General features: G+C 33.2%; 2 protein-coding genes across 5 annotated transcripts; both read left to right on the top strand.

Moving 5' to 3' along the window:
* The first annotated feature begins 21 nt into the window (after positions 1-21).
* On the top strand, positions 22-4,140 carry LOC102619512 (E3 ubiquitin-protein ligase PRT1). 4 transcript variants are annotated; one of them, XM_006479231.4, is made up of 7 exons: positions 22-424; positions 568-596; positions 727-869; positions 1,274-1,627; positions 1,749-1,934; positions 2,094-2,215; positions 3,335-4,140. In XM_006479231.4, exons 3-7 carry the CDS (start codon positions 731-733, stop codon positions 3,701-3,703), a joined length of 1,170 nt encoding a protein of 389 aa, XP_006479294.2. In that variant the 5' UTR covers positions 22-424; positions 568-596; positions 727-730; the 3' UTR covers positions 3,704-4,140. The 4 variants fall into 4 exon arrangements, with proteins under 4 accessions (XP_006479294.2, XP_006479293.2, XP_015386152.2 ...); XM_006479230.4 differs by having other exon boundaries at positions 690-869; XM_015530666.3 differs by having other exon boundaries at positions 690-869; positions 3,309-3,659.
* A 13,936-nt stretch (positions 4,141-18,076) lies between these two features.
* On the top strand, positions 18,077-20,719 carry LOC102617771 (cyclin-dependent kinase inhibitor 3-like). The gene is made up of 3 exons (XM_006479222.4): positions 18,077-18,682; positions 19,927-20,133; positions 20,248-20,719. The coding sequence occupies exons 1-3, from the start codon at positions 18,303-18,305 to the stop codon at positions 20,315-20,317; spliced, it is 657 nt and encodes a 218-aa protein (XP_006479285.2). The 5' UTR covers positions 18,077-18,302; the 3' UTR covers positions 20,318-20,719.
* Positions 20,720-20,937: the final 218 nt, after the last annotated feature.

The raw sequence follows: 20,937 nt of genomic DNA, 5'->3' as shown, positions 1-20,937 counted from the left end.
AGCGAACGGTGATTGGTTCAAACAAAATTTATCCATTAAACCCAATCAGATAAGGTGAGTTGAATACGAATTACGTTTCCTGTTTCCAACATTAAAGATTCCATCCCCATATCAACAATTTCATTTCATCAAGACGATAAAGGCTGTCTCTGTCAATTGCTCATCCGCTAACGAGACAAGAGTAAACACCGTCAAATCCGTTGTCTGATATCCTAAAGTACACGTGTACGACTGCACTTGCACCGCACCGAACCGTTCGTCATCCACCCGACGGGATTCTCTCATTTGTCTCTTCCTCTATTTCTGCTGATCGATAGTACTCCGTTGAAGCACTTTAAAAAATGGAGGATCAGACCGTCCTCACCGTTAAGTCTAATGCCGAACCGGAGAAAATCTCCTACTCATTCCGTTGTTGTATTTGTTTGTAAGTTGTTTCAGAAACTATTACTTATTTTAATTATTAAAAGATGTTATGAGCTGCGATGGATATGATTTGCTCTTGCACATTAATTACTTAATAACTGTTAATATGGTTTTTTTTTTTTTTTTTTTTACTTGTATTTGCAGGGATCTTCTGTACAAACCGATAGTGCTATGTAAGTTAATTGTTAGTTTCTGTGAAGACAAGTGAGATATTCAAATTTTTGTTTTCTTTGAACTTTTAATTTGTCTCTTCTCTTTGGTGGCAGCTTGTGGTCACATTTCATGTTTCTGGTGTGTCCATAGATCGATGAATATGCTACGTGAGTCACACTGTCCAATTTGTAGGCGCCCATATAATCACTTCCCAAGCATTTGTGTGATGCTTCATCGGTTGCTTTTGAAGATGTATCCGATTGCTTATAAGATGAGGGAAATAGAGATCCAAGGTAAAAGTTCACATTTTTCTCATGTATATTATGACTTGCATACAAATTTCAATGCATGCACTATTACACATTATGAAAACATTCTTTACATATATCTGTCTCGTATGTGGTCTCTTTAACTCTTTTCTTGGACATTAGATTCTGTGTAGACGGTTTGCAAATAAATTTATGGTGCCCATCACTTGTGAATGCAATCCCCAGGCCCCAATAGTATCTAATCACCTGGTGTTTCAATTGAAATTTTTGCCTTGGCAAGTCACTGATAAAAAATATCCAGACTGCTATAGATGACTTAGGCTTACTAATTGCCATTTGAAAGCTTATGGCTGTACCAGTTAGCCTCTAGTAAGGCAATTGAATCCATTAAATTGTTTCACTAATCGTTTTGCGTCTTAATGTTCCAGAGGATGAAAGGAGATATGACTTCTTCTCACCACAGCTTGATAACCATGCATGTGGACCACTTGTTGATAACGAATGTCATCATCTGAATGATTCCATGCAATTCTCTAGAATATTTTGTGGATCCTCTAGTAAAACGGGGAGTCATGAAAATATGGAGCAATTGGAGTCTGTTTCAGTGGCTATGAATAATGGCACAAGTGAACAATCCTCTATTGAGGGTATTACGGTTGCGGGAAAAAAATTGCCTCCAAATGAGCTCAATCATAACTGTAAGCAGATCTCGATTGTTGATGTACTATGTACTGCATGCAAGCAACTGCTTATTCATCCTGTGGTTCTCAACTGTGGCCATGGTATGGTTGTACACCTTACTTAAATTAGCCCACTTATTACATTTCCATTATCTTCCTGGGAAATGAAATTAACTTTTTATGATTACTCATTGATTGTATTTCTCTTTTTTTGTTTTTTTAGTTTATTGCGAAACTTGTATCATCACACCAACTGTTCAGCAGCTTAAGTGTGAAGTTTGTCGATGTCTGAATCCTAATGGATTTCCAAAAGTATGTTTGGAGCTTGATCAGTTTCTGGAGGAACAATTTTCTAAAGAATATGCCTTGAGAAGAGATGTTATATTGAATCATGAATTTGCAACTATGTGTATGTCTCAATGCACAGTAAATTCGTTATACTTGTACCAGTGTGTGTATTCATTAAATTTATCTATGATGTTGTAAAAGTAGATGTTATTCAGAGTTAATTGGCCCTACCATTCAGCATATATTAGGACTTGTTAGTTACGCTGGTATGTGTTTTCAGGTTCCATGGGAGCTGGAAAATCAGGTTTCATCTCTTCCTCTGGAGCCAAAGGAGAGCATTCATCATGGTTGGCCGACCCTCATTCAAAAGTTCGTGTTGGAATTGGTTGTGATTCCTGTGGGGTAAATTTTCTAGCCCTCTTATTTCTAATGCGCATACCAATTCTGTTTTTTTATCAGTATGAACCTATGAGTATCAACTGCCATGAAGCTTCTTTTGTTTGCCATACCAGTTTTGGGTAGTATCTACGAAAAACAGTGTTCCTGCTGAAATGCTAGCACATGAATGCAGTTAATGCTTAATGACAATTACTTAGATATTATAATAGTGTCCATCTATTTGTGCTTGAATCTAGATCCCTTGGAAAATTCTTTCTAGCGTTTTAAATGTTGGAGAAACAGAGATAATATGTTTATAATTATTTTGTTGCTATTAGACCTTTTCATGACTAGTAACAGAACTCTATATACTTCTGCTTACATATCTAAAATGAAAAATGTTAATAACATGATTATGAATTTCCTGTGCGTAAATGTCACTGAGGGTTGCTGTGATTGACAAATCGTATTAATGTTCAACGCTGATGTAATTATTTGATCAATTGGTAGATTCCGCTCTGACGCTTCAGCTGCCGGTGAATCATGTGCATTGTCCTTTGAGTGCCTTCATATGCTTGATATTGAGAAATATTTGCAGTTATTTACAGTTTTATGCACTGGTTCCTGCTTTTTTCATTTGGGCGGGGGGCATTGAGAAGTCCTTTGTTCCATTTTCTGCTCCCCTTTGTAGTGGCCTCTCTCTTCTTTTACCTGGATCACAGTCCTGCATAACTTTATGGACAAGGATCCTCTCCTTTTCTTTTTTATTTTCTCCTTGCCTATCCTTGTATAAGGAGCTGCTAAGAGTGAGTTTTGTATTTGTTTTTTCACTTTATTTACAATTAAAAAAAAAAAAAAAACTAGATAATGAAGGTAAGGAGAGGCAAGGAGAAGAAAGGAGAGGGTCTTAATCCAACCCCCTTTTTTTTTTTTTTGACCTTTCCCTTGCTGGTTCTTAAACATGTAATTTATGGTTTTGCACTGAGTGGGAATTGTCTAGCATGCTGCATGTCGTCAGGTGACTAGTAGACAAATGTAAACGATGGTTGACGGATAATCTTTTTTGAGTCAGTTGTCTCAAAATATTCCATATTTTGACTCAAAATACTTGCAGCAGAGTCACATTCAATTCTTTATCCACAGATGTATCCAATATTTGGGGATAGATACCGATGCAAAGATTGTAAGGAAGCCAGTGGCTTCGATCTTTGCAGGGATTGCTACATTACTCGCTCTAAGCTTCCAGGACGATTCAATCAACAGCATACCCCAGAACACAGGTTGGAGCTTGTGGAATCAAGCATTTTCTTTGATATGATGATGAGATATGTGACCGGACGAAGAGAGGATAGATCTGCTGCTGTTGTTCTAGCTGATGATGTTTTTGAAGAAAATGGATCTCCCTCCACTTTACCTGATAATGCTCAGGAGAGCGCCAGCGGTGCTTTAACAACTCCCACAACCAATTCTGATAACTTGACTGATCAGAATAACACGGATTCCGCCAGTTAAACATTGAAACACAGAGTACTCCAAAGGGCATTCTTTGGCTGGAGAGATGGGCTTGGACAATATTTGCTCCCTGATACTGCAAAACCAGGCAGGGATATTGAAGGTACACATAAATCCGTCTTGCGTAGTCTCCACTGCAATTCCTATTGGTTCGAGCTTTTGGAGGGCCTTTGTGGTCACTCTTGTCTTTGTATAGATCTTTGGCAACAGGCAAGTTGTCAATTGTAGCATGCTTTGAACCATGTGAAAGGCTTTACTTCTGCCTGGATTATTTATACAACTACGGCTCACGCCGGAGCCTCTAGTCTTGTTACTGTTGTACAGCTTCAAGCACTTGGGTTAATTATTGCACTCATGGAGGTATGTGGGGATCAATCTTAGGAAGCAAGTGAACAGACCAATGTATTTTGGGAATGAAAGTAAAAAGTTATTAATAATCGCTTTCGACCTCAAAAAGCCAGATGTCGTTTAGACTTAATTGAATGTTTGGGGCCCATCTTCCAGTTCAATTCGTTCAAGGGATGGTTATTCTTAGAATATAGTCTTTTTCGATCATTCCTTCAAGGTATTCATGGATATTTCCTCTGGCACATCCTAAATAAAAATTACATACGCACTATTTGTTCTGATGGTGACAAAGCCAAGGAGTATCAGGGCTTAAAAAATTACGGTTGCAGCCATTGCTGCTATTCAGCACTGATTTTTTCCACTATACACCCCACAACGTATTGCTTGTAAGCATGTTGAGCTACGTATCTCGCCAACCTGACTTCTACGTCAATATTTAATTAATAAAGAGTGAAGTGGTGGTATAATGTTTATATTTTAAAAAATATTTTAAAACATTTTTTTTATTAAATATGTTACGATCTTATCCTTACTTATATTTTGTTTATATAATAATATCTTTATGATCTTAATGTATCAAATCAGCCTTAAAAAAAAATAAAAAATTTTAAAAAAATTGTTATACTTTTATGTTAGGATTAATTTTGTAAATTAATTTATTTATAAATAATTAATTAATGAGATTGTTGTAAGGATACGGGAAATACCAAATTCTTTAGATTGATATTAATTATTTAATTTACTAATAAATAATTATAAATTAATTTGTTAATTAGCTTTTTCAATGGATAAATTAATTGTTTCCAAAATCAATTCTCACCTACCAAATCAATCCCAATATCATTAAATCCTAACAATATATTATTATTATTATTATTATTATTATTATTATATATATATATATATATATATATATATATATATATATATATATATATATATATATTACCGTAACAGATATTCCGCTGCCTGCCACTGCTGACTAATTTACCATCCCACGTTGTGCATGATTCAGTTGATTCTTCTCCACCACCACACCACGTGTCCAATCCGGGTCAACGCCCTCTTCGTCCAACTCACCTTTCAATTTTGATACTCTGCATGCACATTGTTGGCAATTATTCATTAGCTCTGGATCTCTCATTGTTTGGCCCGAACGTCTCTTGCTCTCTCTGCGTCATATTTTTGGAACATGGGCATATTTTCAACCTCTCACTTACAGTTTCACCAAAAATTTCTCGGAAAAGATTTGGTGTTTCTGAAGCACTATTTTTTACCATTCATTGCTTTATCACGCGTACACTTAAATTAATTACGATAATTTGCATACATATATATGATAAGAAGTGAATAATTAGAGTCCAAGATCACTAAAGACATTCTAATTCAAATGGGATCTTACTTCAATATTAAAGAGTGGCTTCTTTTTATTCCGATAATATTATAATTTTTTATATCATTATTATTGAAGAGAGAAAAAAATATTAAAACATTACCAAAACACTCTTCTAAAAGTATCACAAAAAGACTTTTAAAATAAAATTTTATTTATTATTTAAAGAGTCTTTTAGAGCATTCAATCTAGTATTTTATTATTTTTATCTTATCATTCTTGAAGGGAGAGATATATTATAATTCTTATTATTTTGGTGGAAGAAAAAACTTAATTAAAACAATATAAACTTATTTTTATTAGAGTCTTTTGGCAGGAGCTTATTTTTCTCCACTTCTATTTCCCACATAAGTAAAATATATAAAGAAAAAAAATAAGAGTTTCATAAAATCACCAAAAGACTCTTTATTTAAGATTTTATTACTTATTTGAATAGTCACATTAACAAAAAAGGGCTCTAAAGACTTTTCAAATGAGATTATTTAAATAAAATTATCTTGAGATTACTTAAATAAAATTATCTTTCTCTCTCTTCAATATTTAATTGTATTGTTGAAAAAGTAGAGGATGTATATATTAAGAAAAAGCTAATCTTTTCATTTTTCCATTTGCCACGTAGATAAGTAAATAAGCATTTGAAAAGTAAAATTATATATATGAGTCTTTTAGTGCTGATCTGAACTTCTTAAGTCAAAAGGAAAAATATATATTCATTTTTTTAGTATGTGTTTATTTATATTTACAATTAATTTAAGTCTAATAATTTTTCAATCAAAGATGAGCTAAAAGACCAAAAAGAAAAAGAACATAGACTTCAATATAGTGTATTTTATCGTATAGCATTTGAAATCTTTGTTTTTTTTTTTAATTTTTTAGATTGTCCCTGGCTTTAATATGGTTTGGGATTTCTTATTTGAGGCTCAACTTAATTTAAATGAGTCCATACAAATAATTTTTTAAATTAGGGATCTCTAGTTATATTAAAGTCAGGAATGAGTTAAAAGACAAAAAATATAAGCTAATACATTGTATTTTTGTCATCTAGTGTGTTAAAATATGTATTTTTTATATTTTAATTTATCCATGATTTTAATATAATTAGATATCTCTAATGAAAAGGCATATTATTATTATTATTATTATTATTATTATTATTATTATTATTATTATTATTATTATTATTATTATTATTATTATTATTATTATATACCCAAGTGTGTTTATACATGGACGTTGTATTAATACAGTTCCAGTCCACACAACAGAATTCAAATCGAAATAATGGCTCTTATTCTAATTATGATCATCCTATTTTCTTTTCCCATCATCTTTCTATTGCTTCTTCTCCAAAAACAAAGAAGTGTCGTTCGTTTGCCACGATGCCCTTCTGGAATCCCTATAATTGGTAACATCCGCCAATTTTGATACCTCAAACCGTGCACTTCATTTATATAATCTTTCTAAACAACATGATCCCATCATGTCCCTACGTCTTAGTTCTATACAAACCCTAGTCATTTCTTCCGCAAAAGTTGCTAAAGAGGCCTTTAAAAACTCACGATCTTAATTTTTCAGACAGGCCAATTTTGCTTGGCCCTCAAGCTTTATCTTACAATTACTTGGATGTTGCTCTACGCCGCTTATCGGTTACTGGACAGAGATGAGGACAAGATTTGTCACCCATCATTGTTAACTCCAATGATGAGATTTCCCACATGCGCTTGAAAAGATATCAAATTCATCTTCTCTTTCAAAACCCATCAACGTAAGTGAAATAACGATGATGCTTGTACGTAACATTATTTTCAGCGTTGATTTTAGCCAGAGGTTCGAAGATGACGAAGGTATGGCAGGTAAAAGCAGCAGGTTCGATTCTTTAATTGTGGAAACTCAGGCCATGCATGGCGGGGAGCATGTTTCTCAAAGATTGTTTGCCGTCCAAGAGTTGGCTCGATAAACTCACAGGGATGAAACGTCGCCTCACGAAGAATTTCAATGACTGTGATATACATTTTATCGACAACTCATCAACCAGCATTTGGATCCAAACGACGTTCAAAACTTGATGATGATGATCGTGAGCAAGAAGCGGACTTCATTGATGTTTGACTTGTTGAGATGAAAATTGATCCAACCATGGATCAGATCAAAGCACTCATCGTGGTACTACTTAATCTTTCTATTTTTATTTCTCAGAAATTATTCAAAGGCCCCTGTCATCTCACCAGGCGGCGGTGGAACTACTTGTCCAAGTCGAAATTTAAAAAAGAAAAAAGGATGAATTGAAAGTTTACTCATTTTATGTTTGGCCGCGCCGAGCTACCCTTGCTAGAACTTATAGTCTTCTGAATTTTATAATTTATCCGTGATATATCCATTATGCGGTTTGCCTCTTCAGTTTTACAAATTTTACACTGTAGTCTAGATAAGTTTATTATTATTATTATTATTATTATTATTATTATTATTAGTAGTAGTAGTAGTAGTAGTAGTAGTATTAGTAGTTTTATCATGGTCTCCTACCAAACTAAAATGCTAGTTACACCTCTAGTGGTTATTTATTCTATAACTATTGGGTTTGCTTTTCAAGGAAAAATAATATTGTTGTCCAACTTAAAATTCAAATAGGTCAAACATAGAGTAGTCAAAATACAGAAAATTATAAGATAGATTTGAACAAAAATAGATATATAATAGAAACTTTTTTGTTAATTTTTAAAAATTTAAGAAATAACTGGTTAATAGGCTCAAATGATAACGATTTATATAATCATTCTCTAGTGAGGACATTGAGGATGCACACTAAAATATAAAATAATATATATATTTCAATAATTTGGAGACTGTATCTTTTAATCTGTTAGTATATTAAAATTTATACTTATTACCTGTTAGTGACATCCTTAATTTTAACGTGCATGGGTGTAGGGCATATTTGTTGGTGCCGACACTAGTGAAGTAAACCTCAGATGGTCAATGACCAACCTAATGAAGAATCTAAAAGCCAAGAAGAAGGCTGAAGAAGAAGTTAAAAGTGTCGTAAAAAAGAAAGGGTTTGTAGATGAAGAACATCTTCCAAGATTACAGCATCTTAAAGCTGTAGTGAAAGAGACAATGAGATTTCAACCAATGGCTGAAATAATCTCAAGAGAGACAACAGAAAAGTGCATAATTAATGGTTATGAAATACCTGCTGAGACACCGGTGTTTGTGAATATGTGGAAAATAAGAAGGGACACACCCAAGTTTGGGATTTGAATAAATTCCCAAGAGATTTTATGAATCCTAGTAGCAATGTTGAATTGGGAAGACAAAACTTTGAACTCTTACCATTTGGTGCCCGGAGAAGAATTTGTCCTTATAGCATTGCCCACTGTTGAGCTTGCACTTGCCAATCTTCTTTACAACTTTAATTGGGAAATGCCGACTGAGGACTTGGATTTTGATGTTGTACCTGGTCTTACCCAGCACAAGAAGAATGCTGTCATGCTTATGGCTGCCAAATTTATATGATCATATGGGTCGATGATATAAATAAATTTTCACGAGATTGTTGCATCGCTTGTGTTTCTTTTTTTAAGTCTCTCTTGATTGTTGTTTCTTTCGATGCCTTTTGATCTTCTAATAAATTTAAGTGTAAGTGGGTGAATTCCAAAGGAACATTGAAACTTGTTTTGGGAATTGAGGTTCCTCTTACACAATTACTTGCATGAGTATGTCAAATTCATAATCAATTGGGTTCTAATTGCAATTGAATTAGTGTTTGATTTTGTTTACATATTAATTGGACAGATTAAAAACTTGAAATAGAACAATTTTTTTTTGGGTCCATATGTGTACACAATAAATTGTTTGTGTTTATAAGATATGCCTTTGTCTCTAATTATAATTTGAATTAAGGTTAAAATTGTAAACTTATTAGAGGGGGTGTTATCGGACTTTTCTAGGGTGTGAAAAGCACCACTCAATCATAAGTTTACTTAGGGACGGGGTTTGAAAATCTTATAAGAGTGGAGCTATTGGCACCCCTACATTATTCTTATAAAACCCCACTTTAAATAAAATTACAATTAAGGACAATTGAAAATTAAACACATATAGATTTTTTTCCAACAAATTACTTAATTCATAATCAATCCTTTTTTTTTAAAAAAAAAAGTCTATATATTACTTCCCATCTAACTAAAATAAATTGGACACAATTTATGCCCGGCTTTCTCTTTTTCCTTGAATTTTTTTGCCCAGCTGCCGCTGGCTCACCATTCTTTCTAATTTGACAAAAAAACAAGGTCACTGGATCGAAGGTTTTGCGGCAATAGTGAAGGATTTAGAGAGTATTCATGCATAATCCAACAACCATTGTATGGAGACTTGTCCTTCTCATATTGAAACCTTTTCTTGGAACCAATTTTCTTTCTAGAGTTGCGGGACACAACCGCCTTGCCGACATCTTCTCCTTGCAACGTACCAGTACCGACTCTGCGATCAATCATGGGAACTGTTAACACTCTTCTTCTTCAAGCTAGTGAAAAAGTAAAGATCTTCACCATCTTCTAAATCGAGTCCTCCAAATTGCCTCTAAATCTGCCACGGTTCCTTGGAACCGTAAAGATTTTCAGTTCTCACGAAATCATCAAGAAAATGGACTAGAGTTCCAGAAATCTTGTTGAATAATCTATTGTTCTCTTTTGATTTCTTATTGATTAAATATTTTTATACTTAAAATTACTTTGAAATTATAATTTGAAATATGTGTTATTTCAACCAATGATTAACACTAAAAAATTTATCACCCATATAACTTTTTAATTTGTGTGTAGGGTAATACTAAAATTGGAAATAATTAAAAAAAATAGTACAATAATACTTTGAGTTTTAAAAATAAAATAAATCAAATGAAAATTGAGAACTTAGAAAAGTGTACCTAAAAAAAGGGTCATTTTTGGCAAATAAAATGAATATAACTAAAAGGGGTTTTTATGAGGAGATAAGAGGGGTGCCAATAGTCTAACTCATCTTATAAATCAATTGGTCCCAAGAGTAAAAAACCCAGCAGTTAGAAAGTCCAAAATTGAACCATCGGCAACTAACTTAAAAAAGAAAACACAAAAAAAAAGACAAAAGCAAATCAACAACAACAACATTCGATGTATTTTTCCATAAACTTGATGGAAATAGTTTGCAATTCTTTCATTTTCAATAAAATTACAGTGTAATTTCTTATGTAATTTCTTTAAAATTACTAAGGTTTCGGATTTTGAGACTATGCGAAACAACTTTGTAATGTAGAAGAATCCAAGAAAATCCAATGAATCCCACTTGAAGAGAAAATAAATAAAAAGTAAATTTCTTTTACTTTTGTAAGGTTCAAGTAGGGAAGGCAATAGGGAAATGAGAGGAAGGAACCACCATTCTTGCACTCATCTTTGATATTCTGCATATATCCATGTACTCTCCTCGTCATTACTTGAATTGTACTCGAATTGTTAAAGGGGAGGGAATAAGATCCTGAAATAATAATAGGGGATTGTTGAGAGTCCCTAATCCTGAATAATTGATATATTTTTAGTTTCTAAACTTCATGTAATCATACTAATTGAAAAATATATAAAATAAAAAGTAAATGACAGTGAATTAGTCTATTTTATTATACTCCATCAAAATTTTGATATATATAATATTCAAATAATGTTTTTCAAAACAAAATTCAAAAAACGTCATTTTTATACAATATTGACATGAATGTTATCCATAAGCATTGATATCTCTTACCCACCAACTATGGTGCAACGAACATTGCGAGTCGGGCTACTGGTTGACAATGTGACAAGTTGGCTGCTCGATTACTGATGACAGAATGTGCTACTGGGCTTTAGTGAGATGAGGACAAGCTGGATGCTGGTTGTGGCACGAATAATTCATAAAGAATGAGTGAGACTGTGAGAGAGTGGTTTAAGATTTTTTTTTTAATACTCTTATGTAGGACTGTTACTAATATTACATCCACAATTAATATTTACAAACAAATTATACAACTGAGACCTTAATCGTGGCATGTGCTCCTCTAAAGTGTTGCCTAGATATATTATTTAAATCCTCTCTAATATTCTAAGGGTGTCCACTCCACTCATATTTTGTGAGGGAGAGACTATCTCCACTTAATTATTTGATAATTGAAGAAGGATTGAAACTAATCCCCATAATACTTTTATGGAGGCTCGAACCATTTCTCTTAACATTGTAAGTGTAATGACTCTCCCACTAAATCAAATGCCCATTGGTCGAGTGGCTTAAGATTTGATTTGTGGATTATGAGCTTTAGTTGTGATTAAGTCTAAATTACGTTAAAATATTTGTGTTAACTAATATTTGTATTATTTGTATAAATATTTTGATATTTGTTATTTACACTAATATTTAATATTTTATAATTTAAATTTTATTATTTATTGAATAATAATTTTAGAAAATAAAATTAATGTTAAAATTTTAAATAAGGAAATAGAAAAATGGGGAGGTAATGGAATTCTATTTCATCTCCGCCTCTTCCTAAATAAGAGGTTGAGTGAAAAATTGTGTCCGTCGATTTTTTGAATAAAGAATTAGACATTAAATCATCTCAATACCCTCTCCGAATGGAGAAAATCACACAATATCTCCATTCTTGTGGGGATTTTGTCATCCCCGCATTCCGGTGGGGCGTTTTTGAAAAAAAAGTAAAAGCTAATTTTTTTTTTTCCTTGTTCGACTTTTATAGGGTCCAAGCGAGGGTTATTAGTGAGATTTGTATGATTGTTCAAAATTTAATTAGTATTTCAAGCGGTATTTATCAATTTTATCAATTGAGTTGTACGAGTGATAAATAATTTTTGAAAATTATGAAATTCACCAACAATAAATCATTGCACATCAACATTTAGGATAAAATATTGAAATAATACTGAAAAGCATAGTAATACTTTTTTAAAACAGTATTGTTCTTCTTATTTCACGTAATTTCCAGGATTAAAAAAAAAACGTCATATCGTTATTGCACAATTAACTGAAAATTCAGTGGCAAATCAGAAAATTCGTTTTAAATTTTGCGCAGGAAAATATCAAAAAATAAAGTTGCATAGTGAGAAGAGCGAGGGATATTATATTATATAATAGACAAGGTACTCCTCAAACTACGTGCAAAGTCACGCTCTCCGTGATTGGTTAGAAGTGATAACGTACGTGAACCTGCAGGTTGTCAGCGAGTGAATGCTCTCAATCTGTCAACTCTGGCACTGCAATGCAATTTGCTGCCGTCTTGCAATGCAAAACCCAAGCACGGTTATCTTTTCTCGTGACACTATTGGACTGTGACAAACACGCTCTCGAGAAGCGTGTAGCTTGAGATTGTTAGAAAAACGCGGGAGGACGTGAAAAATCGATTGTATTGGAGTTGATAAAAAAATAAAATAAAAATTTCGAGATCTTTTCACTCGAACCCTTGAAGGAGGAGGAGTTAGATATGATGATCTGAGCAGGGCGATGATTGGCTCTGCAATCACACGTTTGCCATTTGTACGGCTCTCACTGCCCTTGGGAAAGTTGAAGCAAATAAAAATAATTAGCCGAAGGTTAAAAATGAGGACTCTGAAATTTGTGTCAATGACATTGCGATAAGAATTAAAATATTTATAGTAATTTTGGGGGGTGAGTTTAGGCTTATTTAGAGTCCCTAGGAATCTAGGATAGGATTAGGGTTTTCAGGAGATTCCCTTGAAAGTTTGTAAAGTTGGTTTCTTGAAAACGGGTGATCGTCCCATATATATTATATAATGCTGGCACCTTCCCTCTTATTTAAGTGTTTTTTTTTTTAATCTCAATCATAATATAAATTTACGATAATATAAATGTTTCAGATATACGCATTTCCAAAGTCACACTCGATATAATTGAAGCACTCCTAACTCGTGAAATCTTTTTTTTGTTTTACGTTATCATATGATATATTATGCATGGTACCAATAAATTTATAAGTCAATAGTAAAAAATTTGAGTTTCCAATCAAGAGTATAGAGCATTGTACCAAACGGCGGCAGTTGTACTGTAAATTTACCAATATCTCATAACTTTACAATAAAATGCGTTTGTAAATGAAGTTTCTATATAACGTAACATTTTTGGAGTGACCATTAATTTTACACCATTTTTATCCACCAAATAATGAGATAACTTTATTTATTTATTTGTTTGTTTATTATTATATTTATGCTAATAAGTCCTAGCTTTGTTAATGTCAAATGAATTTGAGCAATTCGTAACTTACTAAGATGAGTTTTGTCACAAAAGAACATAATATCAATTATTAGTCACTTCTTCATTTTCATGTTACAAATTCATTGAATTGAATTGGCTGTTATAATAATTAAATAACATATATTGAATTCGAAAATTCAATACAAAGTAGCTGTTACATCCTCACATGAGTATAAAAAGACACCTCCTCTTCTGTTTTTACAGACACTGAATCTAGCACAAAGAGTACTTGTCATTTTTCTTCCCTCCTTCTTTCGTCTGTTTTTGTGATCGAGTTTGCCGCAGTTGTGGTTCGCCTGAATTATCAGTCTGTGATTGACGGATAGTTCATACCCGTTGTATCCTCGGAAACAGTTACCAGCAAACCTAAAGCATAACAATATTTGGTAAATCTATTTTAAGGAAACTGTCCTATGCAGACCTCTGGTTTATTTTTTTGTTTCACTTTCCTTTCTCTTCTAGTCTTTTCATGTTCTTCATTTGTCATTTCCAGTTGCTGGTTTACGTTGTTGTTTAATTAGCTACTGTATAAATTGTTATCTCACTGTGTTTATTTTTCTTACAAGTACATGGGATTAACATAGGCCCAGTTGGACGATACATAGGCTTATGTATGGCATTTAAAGTTGCTTGGCTCCGTGTACCTTATTCTGTATTTACTAAATAGGAATGAAAATTAGAATTAATAAATTGTTTAATTGTTAAATTGAAGTTAGGAATAAGAATAAGCTGCGTGGAACCCATACAACAGCTGTTGTTGCTATCATCATTATCATCGTTGTCGTCGTCGTCGTCATCATCGTCGTCGTCATAATAATAATAACAATGATGATAAAAATTAATTAAGATTTTTTAGTAATTTATAATAGTCTAGCTCGTTATGATTCCGATTTTAAAATAAAGTAGAGACATTAATGATAATACAACTCATTTCGATTCTAATTCCTATAGTTAAAATAAATAACTTATTTTTATTCTCATTCCACCCATTCTGATTTTCGTTCACCAAACGCACCATTAGATAATTAATGGAGAGTCTTGGGTTTTGGCTGGAAATTAAGCAAAGAAAAGATTCCTTCACAAGTAGTCAAGTACTCTGCTCTCTTTATTTTATTTTTATATGTAAAAAATAAGAATTAATTCAAATTGATGTGATTAGCATTTGGGGAAGTAGATATAATTGTTTCAGCTAAAGCACATTCAACATATAATATAAACTATGATGCATTTTAATTGACCATATAATACAAACAACAAATGTAGTTTAATTGATCACGAAAGCATTTTGCATAGTTCAAATAAAAATAGAGAATAAAGACTAATGTTTAGTGGGTGGAGTTTCTCCTCCTTATTAAAAATTTTTATTTTTTTAAAAATACAATACAATTTTAAAAATATTCAAATAATAATATACAACACTCCAATTATATTATATTATTATTTATTGATAAATTTGTACTAATTATCATTGTCCCTCCCTAGAAGGTTTTTTTGGTTAAAGTTTAAAGCACGATTATCAATGGGAGTCTTCTTTTTTTTTTTTTTTCTATTTATACTAATTCAAATCCTCTTGAATTTGAGGATTCCAAGAAATTAAAAGAAAGTGATTATCATTTAGGCAACAATTTTTAGGAAGCTGGCAACTGCTACAACATTTTCACTCACCTGTCTAGTCTTAACTATTTTCATTTTCATGAATCATACGACCCAGAATCCAATAAATTTTGGTTAAAGTTTTGAAAATGTATTGGAGTTGCGTAATTTTAGTACTTGAACTTTCATGTGATTCGATTGTGAGAGTTCATTCTGACTCGAAAGAAGAACGCCAATCATCATCAAATTCCAAGCCTCGTCAGTGTGGCAGAGCCCTAATGCCCCAAACTGTTGAACCTATTGTATGGCTGGCTGAACCTGTTCCCAATAAAAGTGATGTTATTAATCACTGAATCGATTTAATGAAAATATTACTTTTCTTTTATTATTAATAATAATAATAAATAAATAAAAGGCTAAATGCCCAAAGCGGTGGAATAATGCCCACAACTTCAAGTAAGAGTAGATACATCTTATAAGTGTAGTGTAGGGGTAAATCTTGTGTATAGTGGTGCGTATTTTTGAGTTTTAGTTAGTAGATTTCGTACATCTAATATATCTAAAATTGTAATATCTCTAATTCGTAACAAATTTTAAACAAAATAGTCTTGTGATCTATCTTTTAAACTCTTGTTTCTAATGAGATTACAAGTTACTCGTTTAATTTTATTTGACCATGCAAAAATACAAAACCAAATTGATATTTATGTTTTTTTTTTGAAGTTTTACTTGGTAGATTTCATACTTCTAATATATCCAAAATTGTAATATCTCTAATGCGTAACAAAGTTTAAACAAAAAAGTCTCATGGTCAATGTGTTTTCTACTTTTTAAACACTTGTTTCTAATGAGATTACAAGTCACTCGATTTAATTTTGTTTGGCTATGCAAAAACCCAAAAGCCCATTGATATTTATGCTTCTAATTGAACTTAAACACCTAATATTTATGTAATAATACATATGGTTAAGGCTCTAAAGATATAAAGAGACTGTGGGACTCTAATCGGTTTCGGTATGGCCCTTGACATGATCACATTCTTACTAGAATGTTCCCATTAATTAGAAACCAAAAAAAAAAGTCATTAACAATTTTAATGTTGATTAGTTCATGCCAAATAGCTTTTTTTAGTAATTATGTGCTTAAAGTACTCTCAATTACAACGTATTTAGACTAAAGATTCATAATACAAATATTCGTGTGTTTTTTGTCCCACTCAAAGAGAAAGAAGCCAGGTCTCTTCTGTACTTGCTTTGAAGCACCAAGCCTCCATGATGAGGCCATTGTGTGCTCATTGTCCCAAGTCTGCTATAATTAGATGTGTGCTAATAAATTAAAAAGACGACAACATTTGTCTATTGTATTAGATATTTTTGAATGAACATATATGTGTAGCTCAAACCCCTCACCCCAAAGCTTGTAGAGACAATTTCACCCCGAAACATTTGTCTATTTTATTAGATTTTTTTTGAATTAACTTTAAAACCGCATAACTGTAAAGGCTTTAGATTTTAAACCTTTAAAGTCATGCGGTTTTAAAGCTTTCCCGCATTTTTCCGCACTTTAAAATTTTGGACCAAAATATTTCTATTATGTCTGTATATTTTTTAATTAAAATCAAGTTGATTAAGCAAAGAAAATGTGAAAGTAATGAGTCTCTCTCTATATCGCTACTAACTGACACTTCTCACAACATTTTTTTCTTATTATAGAGACGTACGAATGCTCAGATATATACAGGCCAATTAAGCACACAGTCAAGGTTCCACAAACCTTGAGATACTATTGTTTTTAGTATTGATTAAATATCTAATGAATTGATTTTATTTTAATATGAGCAAACCCATGAATTAAATTAGTGTATACTAAGATTCTACTTACATAACTCAATAGTCAAGGTTTTACAAACCTTTTAGACATCAACTCGATGGCCATTAGGAAGTAAGTAATTTTAATTTCTTTTATCATATTTATCTATTTTTTGGGTTAAAAAAATATTGTCTAGTTAGTGAAAACATAGTTTATATTTAAAATGTCAACGAAAGGTCAGTCTTTATTGTTATTAATAAAGGGAAAAGCGTTTGAAAGAAGGTTTTTGAAAATAGATTTTTATTTTAACAAAAGTACCCAGAACTCAGTAAAATTTTTTGTTGGTTTTCTGGAAACTTTTTTTCATAAGCATATTTTCAGAACTAGTTTTAATAAATTTTAAAAGGTCAGATAAATAAATAAGATAAAAGAAGTTAAAATTAATTGAATGGGCTAAATGAGGGGGAAGCCGAGAAACTTAATTAATGGACGATTCTCTTGTTTAGTTTTGCTTTGGAATCAAAAGATTCTTGGCAAATTACTGAAGAACCGCTAGGGAGTTGGGGGTCATTAGTGTAAGGAGGTGGAAAGGGCGCAGTGGCATTCAATGTTTCATTATGCACTGCAGCAGAAGACTGGAGACTAGAGAGAGAGAGAGAGAGAGAGAGAGAGAGAGAGAGAGAGAGAGAGGGAGAGGGGTTTCAATTAGAAAATGGTAAAGTTCAGTTGTTGGTTAGCTTTTTCAACTGTAAATTGCCGGTAGTTGAGTTGAGTGTAATGGATATTTGGATCGAGCCCAGCGGTGTGCGTTTTAATTAATCAAATAATCACGCTGTTAACTTAGCTAAAATATCTGGTAAAGATATCGAGAGGAGAAAATGCAAAATATCGCGAGAAGAGATGCACAAACTAATGCTCCTTAAACCGGGAACCCTAAAATTAAAACTTAACCCACCAACTCTCTCTCTCACGCTTTCGCCCCAAACCCTCTTACAAATTCCTCCTCCTCCTCCTCTTTCCCTCCTTTGCTCCCCTCTCTCTCTCTCTCTCTATCTCTTTCTGCTGTGAAAAGAAAAGAAAAATAAATAAAAAAACAAAAAGGGCTTGCAGAGGAAGATTAATTTATTTTGGGGTGGTGGGCGGGGTTTTGATTTGAAAAATAAGAGAATGGGGAAGTACATGAAGAAGAAATCAAAGGTGGCAGTGGTGGTGGAAGGTGTCCGGACAAGAGCCAAAACCCTAGCTTTACAGCAGCGGCTTAACAGCGGCCTCGGCGCCGTTGTTGTTGACGAGAGCTCATTCTGTTACCTCCAGCTCAGGAGCCGCCGCCTCGAGAAGTCCTCCCCGCCTCCTTCCAAACAAAAACAACAGCAACACAGAGACAGAGAAAAGACTAGTTGCGGAGAAGGTGACAACAGAAACCAAAGCCAAGACAAGGGCTCAAGTTCTTTGAAGGAGTTGGAGAATGTTGCTTCTAATGAAGTGGGTGCTCCTGAGGCCTCTTCTGGAGACAACATTTACATTGCAGACTTTGAACCCAGAGACAGGTTTTTATTTCTTATTTCACTTCTCTGTTTCTTTAACTTTCAATTTCTGGGTGCAAACTTTCTGTGCCTCATCCGCCCTCTCTCTCTTGATGCTTTTGTTTTTATTTTTACCGAAAACTTTCTTATTCTTGTCAATTTTTTTTTCTTAAAGAAGCGGGAAATCGTTCTGTTCTGTTCTGTTCTGTTTTGTTTTGTTCTTCAAACCCATTAAAAATATATCTCCCTTTTGGTTTCTTTTCGAGGCTCCAGTTCAAGTAAATGTTGCAAAATGTGAGATTTTTTTTCCTTCATGTGTTTTTTGAGTATTCATATTTTCAGTTTATGTGTTTTTTGTCAATCTTTCTTCTTGTTTTTTAAATTCCAGACTCCTATATTTTGAAATTTGAAGTTACAAGGCGTCAATCAAAGTCTCTATCTCTATCTCTGTCTGTCTCTCTTTCTCTCTCTTTTAAATAAGTTTTTTTATCATGTTCTTTTTTCACCTTTTATTCACCAAAAAAAAAATTCCTCCTTCTTTGATAACATGAAAGCTTGTGACTGGTGACCTTTGAGGGACATTTCGATGAATAATACTCAGTTTTTGTTTTTGTTCAGCATAGTAATTGAGTTCAAGATGTTCAAGTTTTATTTCTCCATCACGTGGAAGCTGATATGTTGCATGTTCTGAACACATTAGTTTGTTAATCAATTATTTTGAGACCACTGTTAATTCAATTTTTATCCTGGACCAATGGAACAAATAAATATTGGGTTATATCTGCAAATTGATTTGATCTTCTTGGTATGAATTCATTATAATCTTAGGCCTGCTGTCCTCTTTTCTTCTGATTGGCAAAACAATTGCTGAAACTTTATAGTGTCTTTTTTGGGATATGCGAAAAAAAGATTGTGGATTATTTATTGCCGCGGTGGCATCCATAAGTATTATGCCTCATTTTGTGTTACCATTGAAATGTCATGTTCATGGGGCCTAGTTCTAGACTGATGAAACATGTATGGGATACTTTGATTTGGGACTACTAGTGTGTGTGTGTCAAAGAGTTACAGATTTCTTGCTTTTTATTGTATTTATGCTGCTGCCCAGATTGGAACTTGCCCTTTCAATACATGTCTTCGTTATCGGAATTTCTTCCCACTTTAATGTGAATATAGATGGGTACAGTAGTAGATTTGATGTTCTTGTGGTGAAAATTCAGTTCATGTTCTTGGGTTAATGGTTGTTAATTTGCTGCTGCTATGCACAGGAGTACCAGGGAAAGTACACCATGTAGCTTCATAAGGGGTGGTGACACCATTGGAACCCCCGGCTCCATCACCAGACTGACTGGCTCACCACCTGCAACTAACCAAGGAGTTCAGAATGGCGTGCAGAGAATCATGCCCACAGCAAACGAAATTGAGGAATTCTTTGCCACTGCAGAGAAACAACAACAGAGATTGTTTATTGAGAAGTATGCGACTTTCATTTCTAAATTGTTTGCTTTGAAGCTTTCTGTGTTGCATTTTATATATTCAACTGTGCTAGAAAAGTTTATCGTCTTCTCATTACTTGGTTTATTTTGCAGGTACAACTTTGACATTGTGAATGATTTGCCCCTCCCAGGACGCTACGGATGGGTGCAAGTGGTGCCATAAGAAGGGCTAATTTCATCTGTGTTAATTGTTTCCTTCAGCTCAGCATGATTTGAAGGAATTGACTGGGATTGGCTGGTGCTGTGTAATTCCATCACCGGTCTATTTTCATGTAAAGAATGATTTGAACTAAGATGTGTAATTTAAGGATCTGTCACAGTGTCACGTATCAGAGCTGATGAATTGCACGCTAACCAAATGTTCAAGGGGAAGAAGAAATAATGTTTAGTTTAGGGTCTTTGATAGTTTCATCATTTGTAATTTTTAGGGTTTAAATCTAATTACTAGCTATTGCTTCCTGTCTTTTTCCCTCGAAAATTTAACTTTTGTCTATAGCAGAAACTAGGGATGAAGATGAACCGTGGATGCTCTTTGGAAATAAATGCTACTCAGTTGTCATTTTAATGCTTTTGTCTTTACCTTCGGTTTTCTTTTTTCCCCCACCGTCAATCTCTCAATACCTGTTATCAGATAAAACACAAGCTGCACTTCAATTTTTAGCTATGATAGTGATGTATGTCATTTTGCAAATCTACAATTTGATTGTTTTGGCCTGTTGTGAGAATTGGATTTGTGGTGATATTGGTTGGTCAATGTCATTAATCAAGGACACAATCAACGTA

Source organism: Citrus sinensis, chromosome 3 (genome assembly GCF_022201045.2).
Source record: "Citrus sinensis cultivar Valencia sweet orange chromosome 3, DVS_A1.0, whole genome shotgun sequence".
Lineage (NCBI taxonomy): Eukaryota > Viridiplantae > Streptophyta > Magnoliopsida > Sapindales > Rutaceae > Citrus > Citrus sinensis.
The sequence above is the reverse complement of the archived record's forward strand: the minus strand, read 5'-3'. Positions and strand labels throughout refer to the sequence as shown.

Bases quoted from the DNA above. Each gene is read 5' to 3' on its own strand.
- LOC102617771 (XM_006479222.4), top strand. From the start codon at position 18,303: ATGGGGAAGTACATGAAGAAGAAATCAAAGGTGGCAGTGGTGGTGGAA. The intron at 18,683-19,926 runs GTTTTTATTTCT...TGCTATGCACAG, and splicing joins GACTTTGAACCCAGAGACAG to GAGTACCAGGGAAAGTACAC. The intron at 20,134-20,247 runs GTATGCGACTTT...TTTATTTTGCAG, and splicing joins CAGAGATTGTTTATTGAGAA to GTACAACTTTGACATTGTGA.
- LOC102619512 (XM_006479230.4), top strand. From the start codon at position 342: ATGGAGGATCAGACCGTCCTCACCGTTAAGTCTAATGCCGAACCGGAG. The intron at 870-1,273 runs GTAAAAGTTCAC...TTAATGTTCCAG, and splicing joins GAGGGAAATAGAGATCCAAG to AGGATGAAAGGAGATATGAC. The intron at 1,628-1,748 runs GTATGGTTGTAC...TTGTTTTTTTAG, and splicing joins GGTTCTCAACTGTGGCCATG to TTTATTGCGAAACTTGTATC.